General features: G+C 48.5%; 1 protein-coding gene across 1 annotated transcript; it reads right to left on the reverse strand.

Annotated features, from left to right (window-relative positions):
- Positions 1 to 316: 316 nt before the first annotated feature.
- Positions 317 to 8,527, reverse strand: MUL1 (mitochondrial E3 ubiquitin protein ligase 1). Its single transcript, XM_008694883.2, has 4 exons — positions 8,271 to 8,527; positions 4,560 to 4,647; positions 4,032 to 4,152; positions 317 to 2,306 (listed from the first exon to the last, which is right to left on the reverse strand). The coding sequence occupies exons 1-4, from the start codon at positions 8,388 to 8,390 to the stop codon at positions 1,577 to 1,579; spliced, it is 1,059 nt and encodes a 352-aa protein (XP_008693105.2). The 5' UTR covers positions 8,391 to 8,527; the 3' UTR covers positions 317 to 1,576.
- Positions 8,528 to 19,343: the final 10,816 nt, after the last annotated feature.

Consider the following 19,343-nt stretch of genomic DNA (forward strand, 5'->3'; position numbering starts at 1 on the left):
CTCAATGTTCGTTTCCTCCCTGCTGTCCCCCAGCGCCCCACCCCGGTCCCATCGTCTCACTGCCCCTCTGTGCAGCACTTCTCAGTGAGGCCAGGGCCACCTACGGGCTGCTCTCCAGGACGCCCGCCCCCAGGCCTCCGCCTCACCAAGCCGCACACCCAGGCAGGAGCCCCACAGCACCTCCTTGCCAAGGAAGCCAACACACACAGAGGCTTCGAGGTCCCTACGCCATTCCACTGCGGTGAGATGCCATCCCATCTTGGGCAAGACTCAGCCAAACCACCGAACTTTCGCTGACAAAGCAACAGGCTAACACTTGGTTGTAATGTGTTTAATTTGTGCCGTCCACACTGGACCCTGCATAGAACGGGTGTCAGCCCCCCGAGAACCCCCCGCCCCCACAGAGGAGGATAGGGGATGAATATTCAAAGCCAGGGAAGGGAGAGAAGAGCTGTGTACAAGACTTCTGACTAGTCGGAGGAGGTGAGAGGGGTTCCCCCACTTCTTTCCACAAACTCAAGGGGGGCAGGTGAGGGGGTAAACAGCAACCCAGGAAGGGGCGAGGTGATTCCACCCACAGGATAACGTCTCCATGTGAGGAGGCGGGACCCTGGAAAAGGCTCTGTGCGCAGGGTGCTGGCTGGCTTCTCTGCCTCGGTGACAGCCTGGGAGGCAGGCTGACACTGCCAGGAGGCTGGGGCAGCAGCGGCCTTATTGCTCCCCTGAGGCGGTGAGGACTTCCAGGCTGATCTCAGGCAGGGAAAGCCAGAGCCAGCGCTCAGCCCCCTCGGGCCTCAGGAACTCCCGATCAGGGCCGGCGGTATGCTCCAACGGCCCTCCCTTTACGTCACGGAGACACCAGGAGGGCCACAGCCAAGCTGCCATCTTCACCACTGGGGACAACAGGACAGTCCGACTGTCCCTTCAAGAGGCCACTCTTCAGCCTACTGACCAGAGCTCCCATCTTTCAGGTAGAAGGCGGACGGCAGGCTTCACTCTCTTTGTCCCGACATACGCGTGCACACGTTAAGAGGTAAGGAGGTGAGGGGAAAGGAACACAAAGTGACATGTCCGGCCTGGCCTTTGTCCTGGGGGTCTAAGCAAAAGGAAAAAAGACTGTGACAGTCTCGTCACCGGCGACTCTTCAGAGACGGCTCCGCGAGAGTCTGACTTCGCCTCCCTGCTGGCTGAGTTACTCAAGGTTCAAGTCCACAGGAACCAGCAATTCCCCAGAAAGGACCAGAAGAGCTGGATATCACCGCCTTGGGCCCTTAAGCGATGAGGTGTTGTCAGTCACACACACAGTCCGCCGGTTCCAGGAAGGAACGCCAGGCCACCACACCCACCCCAGGGGGGCTGTCTCAGCCAGCCGCAGAAGGGTCCCCTCTCACGGTGGCAAGGCAACATCCTAGTGTTGGAGGTGTGACACCGGGATGGCTCCCCCGGCCCCCTCCCTCGGTCACAGCTGGGATAACTGCTGCCCCCACCACTCTGCTCTCCTAAAGGCCTCGAGACGAAAATTCCTGAGAAGGGGAGGGGGAGGTCCCCTCACCTCCCGCCTGGGGCTCTAGGACGGTTAGCTGTTGTACAAGGGAATCACCCGGGTGATCGCCTGTCTGCAGATGGGGCACCGCTTGGGCTCCGGCAAGGCGCGGTAGCACTCGGCGCAGGAACACACGTGCCCGCACTCCAGAAAGACGCAGGACTTGAAGCTGCTCAGACACACGACGCAGGCGCTCTTCAGACTCTCCCGCTCCTCAGGCTTGGCGCGGCTCAGCAGCTGGGCCTCGTGCTCCCGGAACTCGTTCTCCATCTGCTGGAGGCGCCGCCTCTCCTGCCGCTGCAGGTAGTGCCTCCGGAGAAGGAAGAAGAGCGCCGCACAGGTGGCGAAGCCGAAGACCAGCGTCAGGACCTTCCAGAGCCTGACGCTGGAGTCCTGGCGCTGCAGCAGGCTCTCGAAGTCCTGGCTGCTGAGGTAGTACTGCATGCCCTGCTTGGGCGGCTGCAGACGCACGGAGTTGTTGTCCAGCACCAGCTCGCCCACCCCCGTGAGCGTGGCCCCCACCTTCAGCATCTCCTCGGTCTCCTGGATGCCTTTGGGCCGCTCGCCGCTGATATAGTGGCCGATGACGTCGGTGAAGGACTGGATGGACGGGTGGAACTTCTCGTACACGGTCTCCAGGCCCAGATCCTGGGAGTCCAGCGGCTTCAGCACGCGCACGGCCACCGCCACGCCGTCCTCGTGGGGTACCAGGTCGAAGGGCACGGTGTTGGTCCTCTGGTGAATGATCTTTGAGTAGTCGTTCCTGAAACAATGGGAGAACCCGAGATAGGAGAGAGGACGGCAAACACCTCATGCCCAGGCAGAGAGGGGGTGGCCCAAATGCCAGGACAGGATAAAGTCCGAACTAACTGGAAGAAAGTGCACAGAGCACTATTACCCTAGGGCCTCACGAGAGGCAAGCTCCGTGTCTGAGGCTCTCAGGCCGCATCAGTGGGCCCCAAGCACTGTCCTAGCTCACCGCCACCATTACCTCTCTTCGCCACTTTCAAATAAATATCTAATTCCTTAAAAAAGTACAACAGAACTCCTGTATGATCTGGCAATCCCACTTCTCGGGGTATACATCCCAAAGAACTGAAATCAGGGTCTCAAAGAGATCTCTGCACTCCTGTGTTCACTGCAGCGTTATTCACAAGAACCAAGACATGGAAACAACCCAGATGCCCATCAGCAGATGAGTGGAGAAAATGTGATACGCACACAGTGGGACATCACTCAGCCATAAAAAGGAGGGAAATTCCGCCATATGTGACAGTGACATCCGGGATGAGCCTGGGGGACGTTACGCTAAGAGAACTAAGCCACTGTACAGAAAGACAAATACTTACATAAGGGACCTAAAATAGTCACCCTCAGGGGCGCCTGGGTGGCTCAGTTGGTTAAGCATCCAACTCTCGATTTTGGCTCAGGTCATGATCTCAGGGTCGTGAGATCAAGCCCCACGTCGTGCTCTGTGCTGAGCGTGGAGCCTGCTTAAGATTCTCTCTCTCGGGGCGCCTGGGTGGCACAGCGGTTAAGCGTCTGCCTTCGGCTCAGGGCGTGATCCCGGCGTTCTGGGATCGAGCCCCACATCAGGCTCCTCCGCTATGAGCCTGCTTCTTCCTCTCCCACTCCCCCTGCTTGTGTTCCCTCTCTCGCTGGCTGTCTCTATCTCTGTCAAATAAATTTTAAAAAAAATCTTTAAAAAAAAAAAAAGATTCTCTCCCTCTGCCTCTGCCCCTCCCCCTGCTCACATGCACACGCACACATTTTCTCCTTTTCTCTCTCTCTCAAAAAAATAAAAATGAAATGAAATGAAACGAAACGAAATGGAACAAAACAAAACAAAACAAAATAAAATAGTCGTACTCATGGAAACAGAGAGCAGAATGGTGGTTGCCAGGGGCTGGGGGAGAAGAAACTGGGAGGTGCTGTTCAGTGGGTATAAAGTGGCAATTACCCAAGATGAACACATTCTAGAGATGTGCCGTACAACTTTGTGCCTCTAGCTAACAGTACCGTATGCTACATTACTGTTAAAAAGGGTAGATCTCATGGGACGCCTGGGTGGCTCAGTCAGTTAAGTGTCTGCCTTCGGCTCAGGTCATGATCCTGGGGTCCTGGGAAGGAGTCCCACATCGGGCTCCCTGCTCAATGGGGAGTCTGCTTCTCCCTCTCCCTCTGCCCTTCCTCACCCCCCACCCCCGGCTCATGCTCTCTCTCTCAAATAAATAAAATCTAAAAAAAAAAAAAAAAAAAGTTGATCTCATGTTAAGCATTCTAACCACAATAAAAAATACAAAATAACAAAGCAAAAACCCACTAGGAGTAGCTGGAAAAACCGTTCTCCCACAAGAATATCGTCGGCATGAAGAAACCGGTCTAGGCCTTGTCTCAGGGGAACCGGGAGATGTGGAAAGAGTACCCAGGCCAGCAGCATTCGAGCCGCCCGACGGGGAGGCTTGGCCAGAGGAGACAGGACACGTACCAAAGGTGGGTGGTCCGATTCCACACCATCTTGTGCTCCTGCAGCGTCAGCCGCTGAATCACGCCCTTGCAATTCTCCACGAACTGGCTGTTAAGCGTTTCTTTAACGGACCGAACAGCCCCTACATGGAAACAAATGATGTTACTTCTGAAGAATTGTTCTGCCCTTTCCTTTCAAGGTGGCTTAAATGTTGTTCTGAGTTTGAGTCCAATTCATCAAAATGATGAAAATGACATCCCACCAAGCTACGTCTTGCGGGTACCCTGCTAAGCGCTTGACGAGGGTCCGTCATCTCAGCTTTCCAACCACCTGGAAAGGTTGGGATTCTCGTTCAGATGGGGCAAGGGGAGGTTCAGAACGGTTGGGTAATTGCTCCGGGATCACACAGCAATCACCCGGGTCTTTCTGACCCTAAGGTCCAAGCTCTGGACCACCGCCCCATACAAAAGGCCCTTAATATCAGCCACGAAGATTTTTATCAAACTTCGAGAAGACGAAGTTTTTAATTTTGCCAATACATAAACATACCTTCAATAACAGCATAAGGCACACATTTTCCTGGAGCTTCTGAGAGAATGTTCTTTAAGTCTTCACCCAAGTGGATTCTTTTAGCTCCCTAAACGCAAACAACACATTCAACGGGCTGCCGAGTACTGCGTGTTCCACCACACTTCCAGCCCCAACAAGAAAAAGACCATTTACTGTTTCCACGTTTGAGAGAATGAGAAGATCAGGCAGGAAGGAGATGATGGAGAATCGCGTTCCCAAGCTGTGCCCCGGCAGTGTCACCACATAACCAGGCATCTGCCACCCTTCGAATGGGGGTGCCAGCGACATTCTTTCCCCAGTTAACGGAAACACACCCTCCTCTTCGTCTTAACTTTTTTTAGTGAAAATATGAAAGGTACTTCTCCGTTTTCATGCCACAGACTGAACATAATTTAATCTCTTCTTGACGACACAGAAGCACGCATCTACAGGGCTTATGTGGAAAGCACCGAAGCCAGTGCCTAGGATGTGGCAGGGGCTCAGGCAGTGGTGGGTGCTGCTCTCAGCATGCCCCTGTCAATAAACGCTCTGCATTACACGTGACAGTACAGGGCTGCCTTCGCCTTATGGGGCTGGTGCTATTCTCCTACTCTCCAGATCGTCCTGCCACCCTCTGACAAGCAGGAGAGCGTGGTGACTGCTGCGGCCACCCCCCTCCGATTCGGTTTCCAACCTGCTGTGCATGGGGACCAGGCCAAGGACCAGTTCCTGAGCGTTTATGTGCCAGGCACTGTGCTGGGCACTGGGGATTCAGGGATGAATCAAGGACACGTCCCGCTCTCAGGGTTTGCCATCAACAAATCTGAAGGCCGCCAGATAAGTAAGCCCTCGAGGGGTGAGGACGGACTGGGTACTCTAAGGTCTCTGAGGTCACTCGAAGCTGAAGCTAGCGCTGTACAGTAAATGACAGGAGCCAGGTCAATCCAAACTTATGAACCGCCTACGCTGTGAGGATAGTACAAATAGCAGCCCAGCAACTAACACTTAGTCTATCGACTCCTTTGTTCTGTCTTCCTCCCCTGGACTACTAAACTCCAGGACACCTCGGACCTTGCTTGTCTTGTTCACTGCTGTCCCCCTGGTGCCGAGAACGGTGCCTGACCCACAGCAGGCACTCAGTACATATTTGATGAATAGGTTAGTGAATGAACAACACTTAGACTACAATTGGTCCTTGAACAATGCAGGGATGAGGGGCGCCGACCCACCACACAGTCAAAAATCTGCATAACTCTGGCTCCCCCAAAACTTAACTACTCATAGCCTGCTATTGACCAGAAGCCTTACTGATAACATAAGCAGTCAATGAACACATATTTAGTAGGTTATATGTGTTATATGCTGTATTCCTATACCAAAGCAAGCTAGAGAAAAGACAAGACTTTTTAAAAACCATGAGAAAATACACTCACAGTACTGTATTCATTGAAAAAAGAAATCTGTGTGCAAGTGGACCCACACAGCTCAAACCTATGATGTTCAAAGGTCAAGTGTATATACCAGGCACTATGCTAAACACTTTAAATGGATGAATTCATGTAATGCTCCTACCGTCCCCATACAGAAGACATTATTATCCCCAATTACAGATAAGGAAACTGAGGCTCAGAGAGGTGAAGGGCTTTGCTCCATGTCACACAGCTGGTGGAGTATCCACCACAGGATGGCCAGTTAGAATTTGTTTTAAGGGGAGAGGGAATATGGTCAGAAAGACCTGGGGTGGAATCAAGCTTCAGCGCATCTATCATGACTATCATCTATCATGAGCGACTTAATTTACGAGTCTCAGTTTCCAAAGCTGTAGAAAATGGAGAGAAAAGTGTCACTGGATTTTTATGTGTATTAAATGATGGGAGGGCACCTGGGTGGCTCAGATGGTTAAGCGTCTGCCTTCAGCTCAGGTCATGATCCCAGGGTCCTGGGATGGAGCCCCACGTTGGGCTCCCTGCTCAGTGGGGAGTCTGCTTCTCCCTCTCCCCACTGCTCGTGCTCTCTCTCTCAAATAAATAAAATCATAAAAAATAAATGACGCATACGGTGTGAAGGAATCTAGCCCAGGGGCTGGCACATACGAAGCAAGAAATAAATATGCATTCCCATCACTCTGAGAGCTACACAAGGATAAGACTCAAACCTACTCTGCAAGTTTTGTAATCTGATCAAGAAAATAGAATCTAAAATATTAGGAATTCCAACTCTTTCCAGGAAAGAGCTATTTCATCCTCATTTGGGAACTAACTGGCAAAACTTTTAAGGTCAGCCAAAAATGGATCCTGGAGAGCTCACTGCTTCAAAGGTCCCACATTCTGCCAGCCTGATGCCAACCTGATTTCAAACTTTTAGAGTCAGAAAGTGGATTATCTGTTACACCTCTAGCCAATGACTTCAACGGTAACTTGCTTATTTAGAATCAGACAAACAATTGGGCAGCTGGAATCGCACTAGGTCGCCATTTGCACCACAAATCCAACTGCTTGGTGACCTGGTTCATTCCAGATGGAGTCCCAAACTCCCCTCTGTGGCAGGGATTTCACACACTGGTTTCTAAGCCCTTACTGAAAACAGTATGACAAGGAACTAAATCAGGTTTAGGAATCCTTCTTCAAACAAATGTCAAGTGAAGCCCTAACTGTGGTATTGTGACATTTCAGCCAAAAGGAATCCACAGACATCTACTGGGCATCTACCACTTGTCAAGCACTGAGGTAGAACCTAGAAGGGGACCGAAAAAAAAAAAAAAAAAGGATAAATAAAACCCTGCCTCTGACCTAAAGAGCTCCATCTCTCGTAGGCCAGTCAGACATTCACAATAAAGCAATGTGGTCAATCAGAAAAAAAAGAAAAAAAATTCTACACTTGGAATTAAAAGACCTAAGCTCAAGTTCCAACCAGAGGAGCTGTTAAGACCTTTGCTCTGAGTCTCAATTTCCCCATTTGCAATCTGGAGAGGACTGTCATTTTCCCTACCTCAAAAAATTGTGAAGAAAAAAAATAACAAGATGAGAATGTGCTAAGCTGTAAGGGCAGCCCAGGAAAGAAAGCGTTATTTTTAAAATAACTAAAATATTAAAAAGGAAGAGTCTGTATAAGCAAGGAACTGAGTGGGCAAAGTCTAGGGCTCCTGCGCTGGCTGCTCCCTCCATCTGAACTGTTCTTCCCCTAGACACCTGCACGGTCTCCCTCACGTCCTCCTGGGCTCTGTTAAATGTCACCTGATTTAAAATAGCAAACCTCCCTTTCTCCAGCACTGCATTTCCTCTCTTCCGCGCATGATTCTGTAGTATTTTTCTCCCCATCTGTCGTACCATCTGATGTACTTGTTTACCGTCTGGCTGGCTGTACCAGAATGGAATCTCCATGAGGGCAGGGACTGTGGTCTCTTCTACCCAGGCCACAGCCCCAGCACCTGGAGCAGAGCAGACGGCCCGTAAGTATTTGTCGAATCAAGTAATGAAGTCGAGATTCTGAGTAATGAGAGCGGCTGAGGAAAAGTGGGGCCGTGCAGCGGTTATCACGAGACCCGAATTCTGATCCCAGCTCCTCCCGTGACTGGCGGGGCGACACCTCTCTAGGGCCGGTTTCCTCTTTGGGGCAGTTTCGGACGCTGGAGAGGCCCGAGGCGAACGGCGGGCTCACCATTACCGGGGGCAGGGGTGAGCCGACTGAGGCCAGGCTGGCTCCAGCACTGACCTTGAGCTCTTGGGCGACCTGGGCCTTCTGCCGGTACACGGAGTACAGGACGGCGGTGACGACAGAGCTGGTGCCCAGGAGGATGAACTGGCCCAGCGACGGCCGCCCTCCGCTCTCCATGGCTGCGCGGAACCCTGAGCGCCGGCGGCGACGCCGAGGTCAGGCCGCGCGCCCCCCGCCCTCCGCCCGGGATCGCGCCCCCACACGGCCCTTCCGGAGGCCCGCTCCAGATCGCCCGGCGGTTTCGTGCCGCGCCGGGGCCGGAAGTGGGCGGGGCCGAGAGGACCGGAAGACGGCGTTGCCGGGGTGATCGCCCGGCTGCGGTGGCCTTCACAGGGGCGGGGCCTCCCTCGCCGAGGGGAGGGGCGAGGTGGGGGGGGGAGTCAGAGCTCGCTTGTCGCTCGTGACCTTTTGCCCTTGGACACGCGGCGCACCCGCGGTGATGGACATGCTCGCGTCGTCCTGGTTTCGATCCCTCTGGTTTCCTGGGGATATCGGGTTGTTCGATGGGTTCTTGATGGCTCCAGTCAATAGACTGAGAGGAAAGAAGAGAACTAGTGTGTAGCAAGGACTTGGGAGTATTGCACATTTAAGCTCAGGGCAAACCTTGAGCCTTGGATTTTATTCTTCCCCTTTCCAGATGCGAAAACTGAGGCAGGGATGGTTAGGGGATGTGCTCAGAGTCACACTGCTGATGAGTGCTAGAGAGGAATTTATCGGGCTCCAGAGCCCTTACTGCCAAGAGGGCAGATTTTATCACCCAAGTAGCCCCTTAATCTGTCATCACCACATATAACAACCTATTGTTTGTTAACTAGTAACTACAGCTACTATGAGTGCCTATTATGTATAGGGTATTGTGACAAAAGGTTTCCACACATCCTATTTAATCCTCACAACACGACTATGGAGCAGGTTTCAGACTGTCTTCTACCCTCTTTAGTAATCTCCTTAGTAAAATAATCAGAAGATTATTCATGATCATGAATTTGTTACACACACACACTTAAAATTAAATCTAATTTTTTTTAATGGAACTTGTCCAAAAGTTAATAACACATTGTGTTGGCAAAGGTGCAGGGACAGTGACTCCCATATATTGCTGATGGGTGTGAAACTGGACATTCTTTATAGAGAACAATTAAGCAATGATGATCAAGATTAAACGTGCCCATACCTATTGGCCTAGCAATTTCACTTCCAGAAATTCTTCCTACATAAATACTTACACATCTGAACATGGCAAATATACACGATTATTCATCACAGCAGTTTTTTTTTTTTAAGATTTTATTTATTCATTTGACAGAGATAGAGACAGCCAGCGAGAGAGGGAACACAAGCAGGGGGAGTGGGAGAGGAAGAAGCAGGCTCATAGCGGAGGAGCCTGACGTGGGGCTCGATCCCAGAACGCCGGGATCACGCCCTGAGCCGAAGGCAGACGCTTAACCACTGTGCCACCCAGGCGCCCCTATTCATTGCAGCAGTTTTTAATAACAAAAGAATGAAAACAACTGAAACGTTATCAATAGTTAATTGGTTAAATAAGTTCTAAAAATATGTGTATATGAGCCTAGTAAAGTAAAAAAGCAAAGTGCAAAACTGTTTAAGTATGATCCCATTTATTTTAAAAAGGAGGGAGAAAAATACATATGTTTATATATGTCTAGAAGGATTCATAAAAAGCTGACAATATTGGTTATTCACATAGAAAGGAATCTGGGGGCTAGAGAAGAGAGTGACTTCACTCTTTTATACTTTTTAGCGTGAAGGTATGGCATATTTTGAATTAATAAAACTTGATTTTAAAAGAACAAAAAGAGGGACACCTGGGTGGCTCAGTCAATTAAGCGTCTGCCTTTGGCTCAGGTCGTGGTTCCAGGGTCCTGGGATGGAGTCTCCCATTGGGCTCCTTGCTCGGCAGGGAGCCGCTTCTCCCTCTGCGTGCTTCTCCCTCTTCCTGCTCTGCCTGCCGCTCCCCCTGCTTGTTCTCTCTCTCTCTCTGACAAACAAATAAAATCTTTTAAAAAAAATAAAAATAGGGTTGCCTGGGTGGCTCAGTTGGTTAAGCGTCTGCCTTCAGCTCAGGCCATGATCCCAGGGTCCTGGGATCGAGTCCCACATTGTGCTCCTTGCTCAGCGGGGAGCCTGCTTCTCCCTCTACCACCCCCCCACCCCCCCACCCCCGCTCTCTCTTTCATGCTCTTCTCTCTTTCAAATAAATAAATAAAATCTTCTTAAAAAATAAATAAAAGAACAAGAACATGCCACCACTACCCATGATTAGGAGAGTTTCCTGTATCTGAGGCTCTGGCTGGACACCAGCAGATAGAACCGTTTACAGCCAGCCTCTGCCCTCTGACTGTTCAGGATCCTGGGGAGAAGCAGAAAGGGACAGTTATCTATGATCCAGACCCAGGGAAATTAGGGCAAGCAAAGTACCACCAGCGTAAGGAGGTGCAGTTTATTTTCCTCACTAGGGAAGGAATCTGAGTTCTGTAAACAGAACAGAGGGTGGAGCGGAGAGACAGGGAGTGGGAAAGACTTTTCATGCAGAGGCAACAGGATGAGCAAAAGTGCAAAGCCCCCGAGAGCTGGCTGGTATAGTCCAAGCCCAGGACATGCGATGACGGAGAACGGGGAGCAAGTAATTCAAAAGGAAGGTTGCAAGTAGATCCTGTAGGCTCCTAAAAACCAAACCAAAAATTTAAACTCCCTCCTTTTGGGAATGTGATCTAATAAAGCTGTTTGCAAACCAGCAGAACATGATCTAATCTGTTTTCTTATCATCAAAATTCCTACATCCCCAGCACACAGCAGGGGAAAGAACAAAGAAGGGGCCATAAAAATGAAAACAGGTGTGGTGTCTCCACTACTAGGGGTCCTTGTTTATGGCTTCTGACCTTCTGGGGCCCTCTTGCTTATTCTACAGACCCTCTCATGGCCTCCTTGAGAGCTCGTTCAAAGACCATCACTCCTCAATGCAACAGTTCGGTTTTAACTAACCCTGCCATTTCTTTGCCAAAGGCTGAAATCCTTCATTAGCCATGCTGAGCACGGTCCTATTGGAACATTTTGAAATGTACATCATGTGGCCCTTGTTAGGAACGATGAGAGACAGGCAGCTTTGGCTGCAGCCAGATGTCCCCAGGGAGCCATTCCCAGCTGCGAATGGCTGTCCTCACTGAGCTACAAGGTAAAGGTGAGCCTCTGATTTCAAGAAAGTGAGGTAAGTTCCTAAGGCACCAGGCAGAGACTTGAGGGGTGCCACACCTGGGAGAGATGGGCTACCAAGGACAATGCCACCACTGGAAACACAGAGTAGCAGACTTATGCCATTAATTTCCTCTCAGAGGAAAACGGGTAAATGCCCTCTTCGGCTGTCCATCCAGGGAGACACTTAGCAGGATCAGCCACCAAATCAATGCGAAAGCAGGCACCTTAGCACCTGCACTGACGTTAGCAGACAGGTGCCACAGGAGACAGAAAAGATCCACATCCGGTTGTCACTTAGTGTCCCTACAGAACTTTCCCTTGGGAGAGCCTCTAACATAATAAGTATTAGGAATTATATAATGTAGTCAACATATTTTTAATGAGCATTTCCCCCATGCAAGGTACTCTCCCACATAGGATGGGACACAAGGATAATGTACAGGACATCCCCCCCACCCCCGTCCTCTCACAGGGTACAAGTGAGACTTTTTTTTCTTTTTAGAACAGTTGACACCCCATCGATTTGTGAAAAGAACCTGAGATGGAACATACCATAAAACAGATATATTAAAAATAAATATAGAAATCACTCAATAACAAAAACCAGCTGAAAGGAGCAAGAAATTACCTGGTACTAGGCACCTAGAATGAGTTAACCATTACAGATGGACACCATCCTTGACTGTGAGCTTCCCAACAGCCATGGCAAAAAGGAAATGTGTTGGGGTATGATCTCATAGAATAGACGGGGCAAGCATCTTAAAAGATCAATTCAAGGCAGTTGGTGAAAAGTCTGATGAAGAGGGAGGGACCAAGTTGTCTAGAGGGCAGTGAGTTGATCCACAGCCCATCCCTGAGGATGCTGCTGTCAGTAGCTTGTGGAAGGATGTAGGCTTTGAGGATTTCCCAAAAGAGGGTGCACCCAGGGTGGGGGTGTAGGGGGGAATCTATGTCCAGTGGGTTCACTGTCTCTCTCAGTCTTCTTTGGGCCCATGGCACCTACCTACCATTGACTGACCAAAGGTTCCAGCGCACAGATGGGAAGTCTTGTGGAAGGCAAAACGGCCTGTGAGGATGGAGTGATGGGCCTTGACCTCACCAGCACTGCAAACCGTGGGAGAACTACCAGCCTCTAGATGGGGACAGACCAGTCACTACTTCGCTTTGAAACTCCACAACACAGGATGTTATCAACCAAACACTATAATTTTCCTTTTTTTTAAACGGCTTTATTGACATACAATAAACTGCACATATTTAAAGTGTACGATTTGATAAATTTTGGCATCTGTATAGATCCAGGAAACCATTAGCACAATTAAGATCATGAACATACCCATCAAGCCAAAAAGTTTCCCAGTATCCCTTGGTGATCCCTCTCTTCTGCCCCCACCACCCTTCATCCCCAGGAAACCTCTGATCTGCTTTCTGTCACTCTAAATTAGTTTGCATTTTCTGAAATCTTCTATAAATAGAATCACACAGCTTGTACTCTCCCTTCTCTGGCTTCCTATGCTCAGAATCCGCATTTTCAGATTCACCCACCTCGTTGCGTGTATCAATGATAGTTTGTCCCTTCCTTATTGCCGAATTGTATCCCATCGTATAAATACACCACAATTTGTTTACCCATTGACCTGTTGATGGACAGTTGGGCTGTTTCTAGTTTCCAACTACTACAAATAAACCTGCTTCGAACATTCACGTTCAAGTGTTTTTATGGACATAAGCTTTCATTGATCTGGGGTAAATTCCAGCCCTGGAATGCTGGGTCATAGGGTAGATGCACATTCAACTTTTTAAGAAACTTCTAAACAGTTCCCAAAAATGGTTGTTCCATTTTACATTCCCACCAGCAGTGTATGCGAGTGCCAGATCTTCCTCACCAACATTCCTCACAACATTTGATTTTAAACATTCAAATAGATGCACAGTGGCGTTTCATCATGGTTAAAATTTGCATTTCTCTAATGACTAATGATGCTGAAGATTTTTATGTGCTTATTTGCCATCATCTACATTCATGGGCGAAGTGTCTGCTCAAATCTTTCTCCCATTTTTTTTTATTGGGATTATATTGTTGTCTAATTATTGAGAGTCCTTTATATATTTTGGATACAAGTCCTTTATCAAATATGTGATTTGTAAATGTTTTCATCAGTATCGTGTCTTAACTTCTTCTCTTAAATTGTCTTTGGAGAGCAGAAGTAGTTGATTTTTATGAAGTCCAACTTATCCATTTTTTTCTTCTCTGGACCATGCTTTCCGGGTTGCATCTAAGAAATCTATAGCTAGCCTAATTTCACAAAGATTTTCTCCTGTTTTCTCCCCCCAGAGTTTTATAGTTTCGGGTTTTACATTTAGGTCTACAATCTGTTCTGCATACGTGTTGTGCCAGGCACTGGGATTTCTGTACACCATCTCATGCTATCCTCACATTTCCCTACAAAGCGGTTAGGGACTATTTTCCTCCCCATTTTCAGATGCGGGAACCGAGGCTCGGTGAGGTAAAGTTGTAGGGCTTACCCAACTTCATCTTCCTCCAGATCCGAATGCCTCAGCACTAAACTATACCGACTTTTATTTCATTGATGTTGTTGGCCCTAAAAACAACTCCGTGATTGATTGGTCATTTCCTACGCTGAACCCCACAAGTTATTCCTGTTCAAAGATTGAGTCAGTGACAGCCCATTTGGGGAAATGGTCTAGAAATCAGGACTCCTAAGTTCTAATCCTGACTCAAGTTGGTTTCACCACTGTGGGGGGAAAAAATGGAAATTATTTGTAAAACTATCTCCAAAAGTCCTTCAATTTCCACATGCCATGATTTCGGGGATTTTCCCCCGAACAGGTGCAGTGGATACTTTTAGCCACAAGGAGGCGCAAGGCGCACAGGAAGCAGTGGGCGAAAAGCAGGAGGATAAAAGGGACTGGCCTAAGGAGGGGAGACGAAGGAAACGGGAGGGAGGGCTCAGGCTAACTGTGGCCCCAGCTGTATCTAGGGGCCCCACTGTGCCGCAGTCTCCTATTTGCCGGCAGGTACTGTGACCCTCACCTGTTGCTACTTATACCACCAGCTTCACCTGGAAAATACAGGAGCCCCCCTAGTTATGAACAGCCCGCCTTGGCCAGTTGGAAGGACCAGCACCATGGGTATTGGGAAAGGAGGAATTAGGCAAACCTGGGATGCAAACATCACGAGTCCTAGGCTCTGCCATTTACTAGCAATGTGGTCTTCGGCAAGTCCTGGATGTTTCTCATCTGTAAAATGGGCAAATAGAAGTAGATGATCCCCAGGTTATCCTCCAGTTGGGATTCTGCTACTTAAATTCAAGCTACTTAAAAATTGGAGAAAGATGGGACACGTGGGTGGCTCAGTTGGTTAAGCGTCAGTCTTCTGCTCAGGTCATGACCCCAGGGTCCTGGGATCAAGTCCTGCATTGGGCTCCTTGACTCGGCAGGGAGCTTGCTTCTCCCTCTGCCTGCCTCAATCTCTCTCTCATTTTTTCTGACAAATAAATAAAATCTTTTTTTAAAAGTTGGAGAAAGAAGTCTTCTCCTCCCCAGGTACTGAACAAACCATTTCCCCATTCTGAGCCTTTGTTTTCTTAGCTGGAAAGGCGGGTGATGTTCCCTGTCTTCCACACAGGACTTCTCTCAGCCCACAAAAGCTGATGTGTGGGAAACTGCTATGGACATGTTAGGAATGGTTCTCCTTTTAATTATTGTTTATGTTCTTGGCTTGCAAAACATAGGCAAGGAGGTTGATAAATTTGAACAATTCTAGTTTTTTAACTAGTTGAATCTCTTCGGCATAATTTGGCAGGTTAATATTGTAATTTCTGGGGGGAAAATGTACTGTAGTCACAAGATAAATTAAAAGTTTAATAATAAAATGAAAGTGTGGCCGAATGGCGAGTGAGTAACACAGAGACACAGATGACACAGAGGTTCGGAGGAGGAAAACATTGCCAGGGGCTTCCATGGTTAGGGGATAACAATAGCAGTGACATTTACTGAACACCTACTATGTGCCAGGTGCTCAGCTAAGCAGAGTACAGAATCATCAATCTTGCATTCAAAAGGGACGCTGGAGCTCACCTATCATACCCACAATTGTACATTTACGTGTATAATGATTCATTTACGGTCCATCTCTCCTGCTAAATTCTGAGCTGAATGAGCTCGCAAGCTCGTATACAGTAGGTGCTCAATAAATACTTGCTGAAAAAATAAATGAATAAGCAAACCCAGTCCAAATTCACTCCCAGTAGGAGAAGCCCTTCTATGCTCAGAGTCATCCAGCCATTACCTGAATAATTCCCTTGGTGGGGAACTCACTACCTCACAGGACTCTATTGGCAGCCATCTGTATCTCAGCACGTCACCGTCTTGGCCCTGGTCTGCCATCCCGAGGCTTTGACCATCCTGAAGAAGAGGCTGAATATTGAGCCCCTGTGCACACCTCAGAAACTTCCTTTGAGTTCTGCCAACCCTAAGCCCCTGAGCCCACCTAAACTCTAATGGCAGGAAGTAGAGAAACATGATGGCGGCAAGAAAGAGTACAAGATGGTGGCTCAGTCAGTTAAGCTTCTGCCTTCAACTCAGGTCATGATCCCAGGGTTCTCCGACTTGAGCCCCAAGTCAGGCTCCCTACTCAGAGGGGAGTCGGCTTCTCTCTCTGCCCCTCTCTTCGCTTGTGCTCTCTCTCCCTCAGATAAATAAATAAATAAACAAACAAATAAATAAATAAAATAATCTTTACAGAAGGAAGAAGGAAAGAGTACAAGAGGGGAGGAGGTTGTGCGTGAAGCAGACGCGACGGACCCTGAAAAGGAAACAAGACTGCAAACACTTGAAAGGAAGGGAGAGAAGCAGGATCTCCTGTGGGACCACGTGTTGCAGGAGGCGGACCGTGGCCTTGCCTCAGCCAATCATGGCGGCCCTGGTCCCCTGCCATGGATTGGCTTAGGAATGAGCACATGACCCAGTTCTAGCCAATAAGCTGGAGGGAAGGTCTGCGGAGGTGCTTCAGGAAAGCCTTCTCTTAAGAAGCACAGACTGAAAGAGATGTCCGTTTTCTGCCTCTGACCAACGGATCCGGTTGTGATGCAACGGTCGAAGCCCTCTTGCTGCCACCAAGACCAATACATGGAGAAGGGAAAATCCAAGAGGATCATAGAGAAGTGGAGTCGGAACTTTGATCAAACTGTGCCTGAAGGAGCTCCATCCCTGAACTTCTTGTCAATGGAATAATAAACCCTTTGGTGTAATCCCAGTGATTTGACCATTGGTAAGTACTACCACCAAAAGCATCCTAACAGATACACGATAAAAAGATAGCTGCATCAATGAGGGTTCCTGCAGGGACAAGTGTAGAAGTTCGACTTTCACATGCTTATGCAGAAAATGAAATGCCTTGGCTCAGAAACTGAAACGTTCAGGGTTGGTTGGATCCGGGACTCAAGTCATGTTATCAGGACTCATTTTCTCTCTCTCCTCTGTTCCATTCTTCGGCAGTCAGTCCACAGGTCATAAAATGGCCAGTGGGACCCATATCCTCATACCTTTGCAGCCCCAGTGGAAGAGGACTTCTCTTTCTCAATAGTTTCAACAAAGTTCCTGGGATTGGAGTCCCATGGACTGACCTATACATCCCTGAGCTAATCCCTGAGGTCAGGGAAGGAAAACAGTGCATAGCCAAGAAGGAATGGCAAAGCCACTATCAGATGCATTATGGCATAAGGATTGGCCAGAGATCGGAGTGCTGTTCAGTCCAATCCCACAAATATGTATTGAGGGCCTTCTATGCAACAAACACTGTTCTAGGCACCATAACCCGAAAAAGGGGAGATGCGTCAGTGTCCACTCCACCAGCCACAAGACAAGCCAGAGCAATTAGAACTCAGAAATGTACAATGACAACTGACCACGTCATAGCCAACACAACTATGTCCTTGATGTAAGAGCTTGTGTTATAGCTCAGCCAGTCGTTGGAAGTTGTGAAATGGGCCACAGTTTATTTTCTTAGCCTAGATCCCCACTGGCTTTGATCCAGTTGTCTATGTTCCACAGGATGCACTCTTTAATATTTAGATGTATTTGGCCAATATGATCAACTAATACATTTTTAACTTGCAATTACAAAATCCAAATAGAATTTTTATTGGCCAAAAATTCATTCAGTTACAAGTCGGTGAAACTCGATGGAGGGCCAAGACAAAGGTGAGCCAGTGAGCACTCCAGGTGCAAATTTAAGGAGGCATTCGTTCTCAGGTTCGTACAAACAGGCTTGCCTTGCTCCTGTCCCACCCCTGATCCAATTCAAGCTAGCTGAAGCCAAAAAGGAAAAATTATTTACAAAACAATATTCTAACTAGGAAAGGTACAGTGGTGAAGACAGCCTATAGGGCACATGGATCCAGGACTCAAAGACACCCATAATTATTCATTCTCATCTCTTCCCCCGTTCCTTTCTACCTCCTCCTTTTCTCCTCTGCGTTTTTGCTTCCATCTCTCCTACCTCCATTCATCCTTCTCCTTATAATTGCATCATCATTGCAAGCACCACCAGGTTAAGCTCTTTGTCTTCCAAGCAAAATGATAGGGGGGACTGGGAGAATGTCCCAATAGTTGCCAGCAAAAGTCTCAGGGAAGACCTCACATTGGTTATCTTGGGTCACATGTCCATACCTGGACCAATCACTGTGACCAAGGGGTGGGATAATATGGTTGTGTCATCTGGGACATGTATTTGTTCCTGTAGTCCAGGGGCTGCAGGTTGAGACCAGGAAAGGGTCTGATGAGCAAAGACAACCCTTTGTATTGTAGGTCTGAAATAGTCTAGCCCTTGTTTGTTTGTTTTTTCCATTGAAACAATTACTCTTAACTAACAGTTTAATAACTGACGTTCCTAAAAAATGCAACAATTGAGTTACAGAAGAAGAGATTCCACTCCGGCAGGGACGAGGTTGTAGGGAAAGAGGCTGAAAAACATAAATTAGAGCCAGATCAATGAGGTCCTTTAGCTGATTACTTTAATAAGCTTGTATCAAAGCCTACTGAATGGTGAAGTCCACACTCTACTCAGGAAGCAGCAAGAGTTTTTGAGCAGAGCAAAGGCATGTCAGAGTGAGAGCAACTGCTCTGAAAAGCCACCAAACTGTGTGGCCAACACCTCTCAGGCTGGGAGGAGAGGTAACATGGCCCACGTGCTGGAGAGGACTGCAGTCTGCCCCAAGCCGGTGGCCCGCACATACTGAGCACATTCTCGGGGCCCCACCTACTACCGCATGTGTGGGGTGTGGTCCCCTCGAACTCAGAGGACTACTGCAGAGTCATCCCTGACACACCCTCACCCCCATATGACTCCCTGCTCTTTCCCAGGCAGACCCACTCAGTGCCCACCAGACAGGATCTGCCACCTTTCAGTTCTGCGGCCATGGGGCGGTCACTTAAGACTCTTGAGCCCCCATCTACTCGATGTTTACCATGCACAGATAGCTCCAAAGCACACATACATTGAGAAAACTGTGCATTGAAATATAGCTAATATTTACCGAGTGCTTATTCTATGCCAAATCCTTTGTACGCATTATCTAATCAAATCTGTGTGACAATGTATGGCAGAGACAGCTAATTGCATCCCAATATTTGTCTCATCCATTTTGCCTTGTCATATAAGCTCTCGGTTTCAGCTGGGCACATAAAAACCGCATTTCCCAGCCCTCCTTACAACAGTATAACCATCTAAGCAATGAAATTCTGGACAAAGGAGAGGAAAGGGAAGTGTCGCATTCTAGGGAATGTTCTTAACAACACATCAATTTAATTAAGAGTAGGGAAAGAAACACTTCA

Source organism: Ursus maritimus, unplaced genomic scaffold (assembly GCF_017311325.1).
Source record: "Ursus maritimus isolate PB19 unplaced genomic scaffold, ASM1731132v1 scaffold_32, whole genome shotgun sequence".
NCBI lineage: Eukaryota > Metazoa > Chordata > Mammalia > Carnivora > Ursidae > Ursus > Ursus maritimus.